At 35.6% G+C, this 12613-nt stretch overlaps 1 protein-coding gene across 1 annotated transcript; it reads left to right on the plus strand.

Moving 5' to 3' along the window:
* The first annotated feature begins 6409 nt into the window (after positions 1-6409).
* Positions 6410-12153, plus strand: LOC147563112 (plasma membrane ATPase 1). The gene is made up of 21 exons (XM_086634967.1): positions 6410-6517; positions 6625-6744; positions 6834-6932; positions 7023-7160; positions 7320-7454; positions 7535-7714; positions 7815-8021; positions 8111-8230; positions 8327-8446; positions 8545-8667; positions 8763-8867; positions 8989-9133; positions 9321-9485; positions 9571-9809; positions 9955-9987; positions 10124-10205; positions 10358-10518; positions 10674-10859; positions 11028-11210; positions 11315-11490; positions 11765-12153. Exons 1-21 carry the CDS (start codon positions 6464-6466, stop codon positions 11859-11861), a joined length of 2868 nt encoding a protein of 955 aa, XP_086491093.1. The 5' UTR covers positions 6410-6463; the 3' UTR covers positions 11862-12153.
* Positions 12154-12613: the final 460 nt, after the last annotated feature.

Genomic DNA, 12613 nt, shown 5'->3' on the forward strand with positions numbered 1-12613 from the left:
AAATTGGGATTTATAGAACTTAAATATGCTTGAAATGAGCTGGGGAATTTGCATTTTCAAATTTTCATTATAGTACGTCTTTTCATCCTAGTAATCTTTTTTTTGATGAAAGTCATCCTAGTAATCTTAGAATGGTCTTTGTATATTTTGAATAGTTTACTAATGGTTACCGTCTATTCATCTTGTGGCATCCATGTTACAAGTTTATGTCATCCAAAATGAGGAACATTATAATGTGCATTTAAATAATTTAAATATTTTGCAGGATTTTGATGTCTATAATTTTGTCTTTATTCAATATATGGAGTTTATTGGTCTATTAATAACCTTCAAATTTTCGACAAAAAAAGAAATATATTAATAACCTTCAAATAGGTGAATGAATCCAATAAATACCTATTGACATAATTTTGAAGGACTCCCACATGCTTATTGTCTCCCCAATCCTAATATATTGTATGACGCATGTGTATGTATTCAAGGTAAATTCATATCTGGTCCCACAATTTATGGTGCCCTAAGAGTATCTCCAATGAGACTAGGGATGGGAATCGGTCCGGACGGGCGGAAACATACACTAATTTAACCGGTCCGAGCGGAACGGGCACAAGTATCAAGTGTCCACTCGGACATCCGGACAAAAACGGACGGGCATTTCGGATTTTTTTCGACAAAGTGCCAGTCCGTGACCGTTTTCAAAGTCGGGCAGCTCGGGTAACGGTCGATCGGGCATCCGTCACTAATGGAAAAATGAATCAAATTTTGTTCCAAACTAAATCTGTTTAATAGCTAATGAAAAAATTATCAAAGAACAGAAGAGAAGAACAAAACAAAAGTAATAATCTCTCTCTACGTCACTATCATTTTTTGTTTCAAACTCTCTCTTACATTAATTATGAGAAACCTTAGTTTTCACAAGGTTACACGTTATTATGGAAACCATAACAAATATACAAAAACCCTCTACTGTTCTTCAAATAAACCCCACAAAAAAATCGAAGAAAACTGAAAAAAAATGAACTAAAGATTTACATTTTCAAACCTCACTCGCAAATCGAAAAAACAAAAAATCACGAAAGAATGGTAAATTACAATATTGATTGTTCTTCTTTATAAGAAATTGAGGGGAAAAAATCAAACCCTTTATTAATCGGTTCGCTGTAACAGGAAATGAAACTCGGAGTTTTAACGAAGAACTTACTGTATAGTATACCCTAACCGAGTTTCAGAGAGAGAAAGCTTTGAGTAATCGAGAGAAAACAAGAAACACAGTTAGGGTTTATTGATTTGATTCTAGAGAAAGCTTAGACATACTTACAATTAGAGGAGAGATTAAGAGAAAGAAAGCTTCGAGTAATCGAGAGAGAAGAGACGAGAGGGGCTGAGAGGTTGTTGATTCTAGTGTTTATTGATTTGATTCTAGATTTTCAGATTCAGAGGAGAGACGAGAGAGAGTTTAGTGAGAGCAGCTGAGAATGAGATTGAGTGAGGGAGAGGCATTCGTATAAAGTTTCTAGGTTATTTCAGATTTTCAGCCCTTAAATTAAATCTAAAGGTTATGATCAAACCCTACACATCTGAACGGCTTTGAAGCAATTTGTAACCGGGCGGGTATAACGGGTAGGGCAAATGGGGGGGTATTATCGGGCGGACAAAACAAGCGGGCTAAATCGGACGGACCACCGGACAGGGACTTTTGCCCGCGTCCGTCCAGTTAGGATGTTTCGGGCGGGCGGGTACGGTCTTCTTTGGTCATCGGACGATCACAGACTCTTCGGACTCGGACGGTCGTGGACAAATTCCTTGTTTCCGGGCCAAAATCCCACCCCTGAATGAGACACTCTAAAAATCTAGTTGTCAAGTGTCAAATAAAGATTCTCTTTCTTAGTGTCAATATAGAGATACTCTACATTTGCTTGGTCTCCAATGTAGATCTCTAAAATCTCTTACTTAATACACATGTCCCTCTTCAATTCAATAGATAAAAAGTAGTTGAAAAGCAAAGTTTTCTATTGGTTGGAATTATAAAGTAACACTTAGAGAGTCGCAAGTAGACACTCTCATTTTAGAGTTTCTCTCTCTAGACACTCTATATAAGTGTGTCCAACTCATAATAGAGTGTCTAACAGAGTGTTCCATTGGAGATGATTTTTTAACAAAAACTCCAAAAATCATATGTGACACTCTAAGTGTTAGAGATTGAGTGTCCCATTGGAGATGCTCTAAGTACTAAACTTTTCCTATAATTAGGGTTTTCTTGACTTGTAAATTATTGGGGATTTAATGGACAGATTTCTCCATGTAACTAAGTTTTTCTTTGATTTATTTTGAAAGGTCGTGTAGCTAAGTTGGTAATGTGATTTGCAAATATTACACTACTGATGTATAACATGTGTCACCTATACGAACAATTCTATTAAATGTGTAATCTAATCTAAAGGTAAGTTTGTAAGACATAATCTCAACCCTTTATTTGTGATTGAAATATAATCTCTTTTCTTCATCTTAAAGAATAGTATTTCCTGAAGTGTGAAAATTTTCTTGTTGGATCACCAAACACATGTACAAGTGTTTGAAAATTGGGTCCAAATTATATCATATTTTAATAAATAAGTATAAATTAATGAAGGTGGTCTAAGATTTGGTCATCTAATTAATTATAACTAATTGAAACTTGAAAGAAACCTAATAATATAACATAAGTTTTACTAGGAAATAGAAGAATCAAAGGTGGGTAACCACTTGAAAATGTGGAAGCACACTACTCACTCAAGTCTTACCACCTCACCAAAACCTATATCTAATCTTTTCATTCTTCGTCAACAAAAAAAAAAAAAAAAAAGTCTTTTCATTCTTATATTTTCTATCATTTCCTGTCTTGTTTCATCTAGTATAGTCATCTCTTTTCTCTTTCATTGTTTTCTCATGAACATATTATATGAACAAAAGATGGTTTGAAGGGAAGCTCTTGTTCTCTTCTGTTAGATAAATAATATGGGTGTTCAACAAAAAAAAAAAGATAAATAATATGGGAGAAGGAGAATAGCATTGAGTGTGAGTTCAATGCTTAGCTATTACATATGAAGCCTTTATATAGGCTCAAGGTACCAACACTAATAATAGCTCATCCAATGTGGGATTATATAGGATAACTTATATGACTATTTATTCTCTAACACTCCCCCTCAAATCAATGTACTTATCAAGATATTGATAAGTGCAATGGGTTGATACAACTAATCCTTACTCATTACAATAGCTTCTAAACACAATAATATAATTTAAATGCAATGTGGGACTATCTAGGATAATTCATATGACTATCTATCCTCTAACACTCTATTCTCTAACATCTTTCAATAGTGATTTATTTATTCATTTATATAGTCATTTGGTCGATGAGAAAATTGTTACGAAGAGTAGGCAATCTAGCTTACTTTTAGAATTTTATATTAGAAATAGACATAATTATTTATTATTTGTGGTCTATAATTAAATAGTATATATTTTTCTGTAAATAAGTAATGGTGAGCGTGAATAATGAATACTGGTCAGTCATAGTATTACGGCTGAAATCAAATTAGTTTATTTATTCGTATATAATGAAAAGTTACCACTAAAAAGTAGCTTATTTACTCACAATACTAGCGTCTCAGTCTCACCAGGGCCGTGCTTGGGCCCGTGCCAGCAGGGCGGCCGCACAGGGCCCCCCACCGACAAGGGCCCATTTGCAATAATATCCTTATATAGCTTTTTTATAAAATATAGATAGACAAACATACATGAAACATTCCTTAGCCGGGCTGGTTAGAAGTGCCTGCTTTCGCCCGTTTGGCGAGGGTTCGAAACCCACTGCTTGCAAATTAATTTTGCTCTTTAGCTGGTTTTGTAATTAATGTTCATGGTACATTGCTAATTGACTCTTTATTTTTTTTTACTTTGTACCATTTTGTTACGTATTTGGGTTCATTTTTTGAAGTATTTTTAGAAATAGATATCTAAAATTAGTAAAAAAAAAAACTCGAAGGTATGTATGCGAAAATCACGATACAAAAATGCTACATCCAAAAACCCACTTTTAGATTCTATATTATATTTTATACAAAGAAACAATATATTTTAACAAAGAAATTATACTTTGTTCAAATTTTGTTTGTAGTTTTTTTTGTTCTAAAAGGCCCATATTCAAATTTCACACGGGGCCCTTAAACTCTCAGGCACGGCCCTGCGTCTCACAATACTTTATATGCTTGGAAATGAAAAAAATAAACTCTTTGGATGGTAAAAACAAAAATTCAATAGATGAAACCTTTCATCTGACTCTTCTTTTTATTTTTTGATAAAAGATTCATCTGACTCTTTTTTTTTTTTATGAAATATCTGACTCTTCTTGATATAACAAAAAGAACACTCTTCAACAAAAAAACAAAAAATTACTATTGCTTGATTACTATGATATACTATACTGTAATACTTTATTAGATGAACTCCTTAATAGTTTAAAATTGTCTCCATTTATTTCGCTTCTGTTTCGTCTCAATCCATGTGGAGATAATAAATAACATTACTAAATGACATTTATTTAGGCCTAATTTGAACTTCTAACGTTCAAACATAATCTATAAAATAGTAATTGGAAAATGAACTTCTAGCTATAAAATAGTAATTGGAGAATGAAAGTTAACCAATTCACCCACTTATTGTTTGACAGAACCACAGTGGAATGTACCTAAACTAACATTTTCTTTCACAGTTTACTACAAAAGGTAGTAATTTATATGACATCAAAACTTTAAGAATAGTCCACCACTCTCTTGTGAACCGGTCAGACACTCCTTTAAAGCCCATGAAATCGTGGGATCGAGCTTCGATGGAAGTAATTTGCCATCAAAATTTATCTCATGTAATTTAGGCAATGCATAAAGTAAATAATATAATAAATTTGTTGGACTTTAGGCCTTTTTCATTATGGTTTAAATTCAACAGTTCTCGTGGTCATCGCATCTTCATGATGTATCAATTTCTTCTAACGACTAACGTAAATCGGAGCCAATTTCTCAAAAAAAATTACTTTAAAAATAAATAGTGTAAAAGTACATCATGAATTAAATAAACACTCTCGATCGATCTTTAAGATCATATAAATTTTTTGAAAGATTATAATTTATGGGGAAATTCCTTCACTATTCATGACTTTATGGCATAGAGATTAGCCAATAATTGTGGAAGAGAAAGATAGGTAAGAATGACATGTGTGAGGGAGAAAAAGAAAAAGGGGGTGGAAAGAGAAGTTTAGAATACCAAAAGATCATCAATGACTCACTCACTTTTATGGCTTCCTTTTTATTCTACCATGAGTCCTAAAGAGTCCGAGCGAAAGCAACCCTTTTTCTTTTCTATTACTCCTGTTTTTCACTCTATTTTTCTTCCTTTTAATCTTTTTCTGCACAATTTATTTTCCTTTGCAATTAAATTTCATCTAATTAAAACTCTTTATAATAAGTTAATTTTCATCAACATAATCTATTATAAGATTATACATTTATATTTTTCTATAAAATCAATTGATTATCTTATTCTGAAGTAAATTTCCAATAATATTTATGATATTGTTTCGATACGTCTGTCACAAAATAAGTACTCATATTAATGTTACTCTTTCTATTTAAGGTTCTCTTATCATGTTTCCTAAATTCACATGTTATGTCATTAATTTTTTCTATTTTTAACAAGTTAGAAAATTGAATTTTTATAAATTATTTATACTCATTCAACTAATTTTTTTCGTAAATTTCTTCACAACTGTATTAACCTATTAAATACAACACCACAATGAGTTTTGATGGATTGGGGGTAGATTTTGGTTCACATCCTTCCACAATAAGCTTATTTTTGTATAGTAACTTATATATCTATTGTAAGAAAAAAATTACAATCGACCTCTTACTTTCTCAATTAGTATTTATCAAAAATGAAAGTTGACACAAAATATTAACGGACGACTGATGTGGTCAACCAAGATAGACCAAGTATGTGACAGATAAGCAAAAATTCTATTCATCCTTCCGGTTGGTCCCTCCTCCATCTGATGTGACGACGTCTCTACTGGTGCATGTATTCTCACCATTCTCTCTTCATTTACTCTACGTTTAAGTGATATGTTGTCACATCAGACGGAAGGTCTGGGGAGGGACCATATGGAAGGAGGAATAAAATAGGTAAAACAATTGTTTATTTATTGCAAAAATTAAAAATATTGTACGGATGTAATACTAGCATTCTGCATTTTTTGGGAGGGTCTGGGGAGGGTCTCTTTAATAAGTTTTACAAGTGAAGTAGAAATCTACACTTTAACCGTCACAACCTTTTTTAATACTTCAATAAAGATATTATTTCAGTGTTTTTGTTTGATCTTCATCATCTCTTTAAGCAGGAGAGAGGGTAGAGAGAGAAACAGAGAGAGATGGGGGACAAAGCTGAAGTTCTAGAGGCTGTGTTGAAGGAAGCAGTTGATTTGGTACTGGATCTGAACTTGGGTATCTCAAATTTTTTTGATTCTGAAAGTTCTTGAAGTAAGTTAATGGTTCTTGATGATGATTTCTTGTTTTGGGTGTTAAAATGCAGGAAAATATACCCATAGAAGAAGTATTTGAGAATCTAAGATGTAGTAAAGAAGGTTTAACAACTGAAGCAGCTGAAGAGAGATTAACCATTTTTGGTTATAATAAGCTTGAAGAGAAAAAGGTTTTCATCTTCTACTACTTCTTCCCTAACTCTGTTTTTTATCCCTAACTTTTTCATCAATTTCTTGGTGGGTTTTTTGTTTTTGGTAGGAGAGTAAGTTTTTGAAGTTCTTGGGGTTTATGTGGAACCCTTTATCATGGGTTATGGAAGCTGCTGCAATAATGGCCATTGCCCTTGCTAATGGAGGGGTAAGAAACCCTTTTTCTGTTTCTTCTTTTAGTATTCTGTAATGGGTAGTATTCTTTAATCTTTCTGTTTCTCTATCTATCTTGTTGCAGGGTAAGCCTCCAGATTGGCAGGATTTTGTTGGAATCATTATACTGCTAGTAATCAATTCAACAATCAGTTTTATTGAGGAGAACAACGCCGGAAATGCGGCAGCCGCTCTCATGGCTAGATTAGCACCAAAAGCCAAGGTATTAATGAAGGGGGAAATCATTTCGTTTTCGGTTATTTGAAACTATGAATTGTTTCATGTTAGTATAGACTAGAGATGTATATGATTATTCATCTTAGTATATGTATAATTCGAAGTCGAATTGAAGTAAGGTTTGTTTAATGAAAAAAAATGTTAGGTTCTTAGGAATGGAAGGTGGAATGAGGAAGATGCAGCTGTTCTTGTTCCTGGTGATGTAATTAGTATTAAGCTTGGGGATATTGTCCCAGCAGATGCTCGTCTTCTCGATGGAGATCCTTTGAAAATTGATCAGGTGGGTTATGGTGAAAATTGTTGCTTTTTCGATTCGTGGAATAAATTGGAGTTCTATTCACGTAGTTTTCGTAAATGCAGTCTGCACTTACAGGAGAGTCCTTACCCGTAACGAAAGGGCCGGGTGATGGTGTCTATTCGGGCTCTACCTGTAAACAAGGAGAAATTGAAGCAGTTGTGATTGCTACTGGGGTTCATACTTTCTTTGGAAAGGCTGCTCATCTTGTAGATTCGACAAACCAAGTTGGTCACTTTCAAAAGGTGAGGAAATCACAAGTCGAGTTTTTCATACTTTCTTACATATTGATTGATGTCTTTTGACTAAATTTGACGTAATCTTATCTCTTTCACTGATTCCTAGGTCTTGACAGCAATAGGAAACTTCTGTATATGTTCAATTGCTATAGGAATGATAATAGAGATCATTGTCATGTACCCGATACAAGACAGGCAATATCGTCCAGGAATTGACAATCTTCTTGTGCTTCTTATTGGAGGAATTCCCATTGCCATGCCCACGGTGCTCTCGGTGACAATGGCAATTGGTTCTCATCGCCTTGCTCAACAGGTTAGCAAAGACATCCTCGTCGACGAGGTTAATTTTAATTGGGTGATGTATATACACATATATAAGCGATCAGAATTGCACTAATGCAGGGAGCTATCACAAAAAGAATGACAGCTATAGAAGAAATGGCTGGCATGGACGTTCTTTGCAGTGACAAGACTGGAACACTAACTTTGAACAAGCTTTCAGTCGACAAGAATCTTATTGAGGTCATATAGCCCTTACAGTTGTTTTTGCGGCTATTTAAGGAAGGCAGGCTGATGGGTTTCTCGATATAACTATTGTGCTTGAATTTGTGTATTCAGGTTTTCACAAAAGGAATAGACCAAGATACTGTTGTTCTAATGGCAGCCCGAGCCTCCCGTGTTGAAAACCAAGACGCGATTGATGCTGCCATTGTTGGGATGCTGGCTGATCCAATGGAGGTAAGTAGTTTGGCGATATAACTTTTTCTCGTGGGACATAGAATGCGCATTGATTATTGTCTATCATTTCTTGTATTTCCTATGTTTTTTATCCGAAGGCACGGGCTGGAATTCAAGAGATTCACTTTCTCCCGTTTAACCCAACTGACAAACGAACAGCCCTTACTTATATTGATGGTGAAGGTAAAATGCATCGGGTCAGCAAAGGTGCACCAGAGCAGGTACCATTTTTATAATTTTCTGTTGGTTTTATTTTGGGTTATTCATAAATCATTGGTTAATTTATCGTATGCAAACCTTACGGCAATGGTCACAGATTCTGCATCTTGCTCACAATAAGTCAGACATTGAGCGTAGAGTTCATACGATAATTGATAAGTTTGCAGAACGAGGTCTACGATCACTTGGAGTTGCTTACCAGGCGAGACATTTACTTCTCTTTCTTACCCTGTTTCTTGTTGCTTAGTCCTTACATGTATGATTTATTGCTAAATCATTTTTTTTTTGCTATAAATTTATTAGATTTTGTCTTTGCCGTACAGGAAGTTCCAGATGGGAGGAAAGAGAGTATGGGAGGACCATGGCAGTTTATTGGGCTTCTTCCACTCTTCGATCCACCCAGACATGACAGTGCCGAAACAATTAGGAGGGCTTTGAACCTTGGTGTAAATGTTAAGATGATCACAGGTACTGCCATTACATTGCAGTTTCTTACTCAGTACCGAGTACTACCAATCCCAAGTCCCAGCCTTTTTACCATCCTTTTCCATGTCTTTTCAATTGCCAGCTAGTGAAGAGACCTTCAATTTGATTAGTTATTTGACTCCCCTTTTCGAAAAGTATCAATTATTTTGCCTGTTACATTCTATATCAGGTGACCAGTTGGCCATTGGAAAGGAAACTGGGCGTCGATTGGGTATGGGAACCAACATGTACCCCTCATCTGCATTGCTGGGCCAGCACAAGGATGAGTCCGTAGCAGCTCTGCCCATTGATGAACTGATAGAGAAAGCCGACGGTTTTGCTGGTGTTTTCCCTGGTAATGTTTTGATATATCCTTGTGGAGTTATGGACGCTTAAAATCTCTCTCTAAATATTTACTTCTACATTTCTGTTGATTTTAGAACATAAATATGAGATCGTAAAACGCCTGCAAGCTCTAAAACATATTTGTGGAATGACTGGTGATGGAGTTAATGATGCTCCTGCTCTTAAAAAGGCTGACATTGGTATAGCTGTTGCCGATTCAACTGACGCAGCTCGTAGTGCTTCAGACATTGTATTGACAGAACCGGGTCTCAGCGTTATCATCAGTGCCGTATTGACAAGTCGAGCAATCTTTCAGAGGATGAAAAATTATACGGTAATCCGTGATTCTTATCATGATTCAATACAGTTTGGCCTAACAATATTGTTATCAGATTACCTTTATTAACTCAAAACCTCTTCCATTTTGTTGACGATATAATCTTCCATTTGACGTGAAAGCGTTTTTCTTTTTTCTGCAGATCTATGCAGTTTCTATTACTATCCGTATTGTGGTAAGTTACTGGTTTGTTATGTTATATATATATATATATATATATATATATATATATATATATATATTACACCGTTATTGCTGTATAGCGTAGTTAGAAGGAAGGTTTTTATTCATGTGATGATCCATTGTGACAGCTTGGTTTCATGCTACTTGCTCTAATATGGAAGTTCGATTTTCCTCCTTTCATGGTGCTCATTATCGCCATACTAAACGATGGTTCGTATTTGCTTCATAAGAACCTATTTTGATATACATGTATATATATATACATACAATTCTTGAAGTTCTTTAGAAGTCGCTGTTACTTTGTTTTGACTGGTCGGTGACAAGTATTCCCTCTCCAGGTTAGACTAACTTCCGTATTTCAGGTACTATAATGACAATATCGAAGGATAGGGTGAAACCATCACCTCTACCAGATAGCTGGAAGCTGGCTGAGATCTTTGCAACTGGTATCATTCTTGGTGGTTACTTGGCAATGATGACTGTTATATTCTTTTGGGCTGCATATAAAACAAATTTCTTCCCGGTACGCAGATTTTTTGAAGTTTCACTGATTTCTTATTTTGTTAATACCACCATCTTCCCAACAAGTATCATCACTTCCGAGATCCATCTTTTTGGCTCGACTAGACCTTTTACTTTAATTGTTAAGATAATACTTACCTTGTATGGTGATTTCAGAGGATATTCCATGTTCGTAGCCTTCACAAAAATGACAATGATGATATAAAAATGCTTGCCTCTGCCATATACCTGCAAGTAAGCACCATTAGTCAGGCTCTCATATTTGTGACCCGTTCACGGAATTGGTCTTTTGTCGAGCGACCAGGTCTGTTGCTTGTTGCGGCATTCGCTGTTGCTCAGCTGGTAAGCATTTTTCTTCCCCCTATTCTCTGCAGATTAAATGCACTTTCTTTACAGATGGTTACTTAGAAAGAGGAAAAGGAAATCAAGAGAAGGAAAAGGGAACATTAGAGAAAGATGGAACAAATTTTCAGAGAAAAGCTCTAACAAATACGTGTTTCATTGTCGCAGATAGCTACCCTTATTGCAGTCTATGCAAACTGGGCATTTGCTGCAATAGAAGGCATCGGGTGGGGTTGGGCCGGTATAATTTGGCTCTATAACATCATCTTCTACCTTCCTCTCGATATCTTGAAGTTCATAATTCGTTATGCTCTGAGTGGAAGGGCATGGGATCTTGTTATCGAACAAAGGGTATGTTCCACATTTACTTTCCATTTGATATGTAAAGAGGGCGAGAGAGAGTTTTCGGACGTGGTTCCTTATTCCGTCTTGGTTTTCTCATCTGTTTTTTGCAGACTGCCTTCACGAGGCAGAAGGATTTCGGAAAAGAAGCACGTGAGCTTAAGTGGGCACACGCTCAGAGAACTCTTCACGGGCTTCACCCACCAGACACCAAGATGTTCCATGGCTCTGGCGTCACAGATCTTAATCAGATGGCTGAAGAGGCCAAAAGACGAGCGGAGATTGCAAGGTACAAATTTATCTCAACATGACCATAATCGTGAAAACTCATATCAATAACATTTCTTCAAAGATGGCAAAGATTATTTATCTGCGTCCATTACTTTCTTCCCCTTAGGATCCGAAGTATCAATTTTAGTATTTTTTTCTTTATTCAGTAAAAATCAATCGTACCATGTTTTCTTTTTCAGTCGAGAATAAAAAACAACTTACATTATACACCAGAAACAGATACAGTAAATCCAACTTTGATTTGCTAACACTTTTACTATGTATTTATGCAGATTGAGAGAACTCCATACACTCAAAGGTCATGTGGAATCAGTGGTGAGGTTGAAAGGACTTGATATCGACACCATCCAACAAGCTTATACAGTCTGAGTAAACTTCATTGCTAGTATAATATTCATCCGAAAAATGTTAAGCGTAAAACAGTTGGAGCTCACCACCATCATCATCGTCATCATCATCAAATGTGTAGTGCAGTTTCTGTAATTTTGTTTGTGGTTTATGCTTTGGATTTCAAAACCTCCAACTTTTTCGAACTTCAGTGTTGAAACTATAATCTTCAACTTGTAATTACCCAGTTCCTATAGGTGTTTTAGATCAAGAAGAAAAGACCTAGAGTACTTCCATATTTTATATATGAATTTGTCATTGAGGTTGTTTATTATGTTCCATGGTTGATAAGGTCATTTATACGGCACGGAAAGTTTCACCACGGGTACAAACTAGGCGATCTAGTTTGAGGTTTTGAAAGGACCTAAAAATGAAATCAAATTGATTTCATTATGTTTGAAGGACCTAAAAATGAACTCTATTTGCTTCTTCTGTCTATCTGGGATCGTAATATGCAGATTGCTCTTAGTATTAGTTTCGACGGTTCCGCCACCACCGCGTCTCTGGTTTTGATAGTTTGGTCTCGGGAGGTACTGTTGGTCCTTTGGCTCCGTCTCTTTCCGAACCAGAATGGGTTGAAAAGTCTGTTTTCTTTTTTTTTTGTTGAAAGGGAACAGTCTGTTTTCTACTCTGGAAATGTGATTTCCTCATCCTGTCAGGTAAGCTTGGAGTGTCTAGGCTTGGCCACTCAACTGGCGTGTTGGCCTAGTTTGAGCGCGTTGAAGGATCCAACC

Source organism: Eschscholzia californica, unplaced genomic scaffold (genome assembly GCF_041429995.1).
Source record: "Eschscholzia californica isolate CP2 unplaced genomic scaffold, dmEscCali1.0.p SCAF_1, whole genome shotgun sequence".
Taxonomy (NCBI): domain Eukaryota; kingdom Viridiplantae; phylum Streptophyta; class Magnoliopsida; order Ranunculales; family Papaveraceae; genus Eschscholzia; species Eschscholzia californica.

Excerpts from the sequence above, each read along its gene's own strand:
- LOC147563112 (XM_086634967.1), top strand. The coding sequence starts at position 6,464 with ATGGGGGACAAAGCTGAAGTTCTAGAGGCTGTGTTGAAGGAAGCAGTT. Across the intron at positions 8,868-8,988 it reads CACTTGGAGTTGCTTACCAG|GAAGTTCCAGATGGGAGGAA; the intron begins GCGAGACATTTA and ends TTTGCCGTACAG. Across the intron at positions 10,860-11,027 it reads CATTCGCTGTTGCTCAGCTG|ATAGCTACCCTTATTGCAGT; the intron begins GTAAGCATTTTT and ends TCATTGTCGCAG.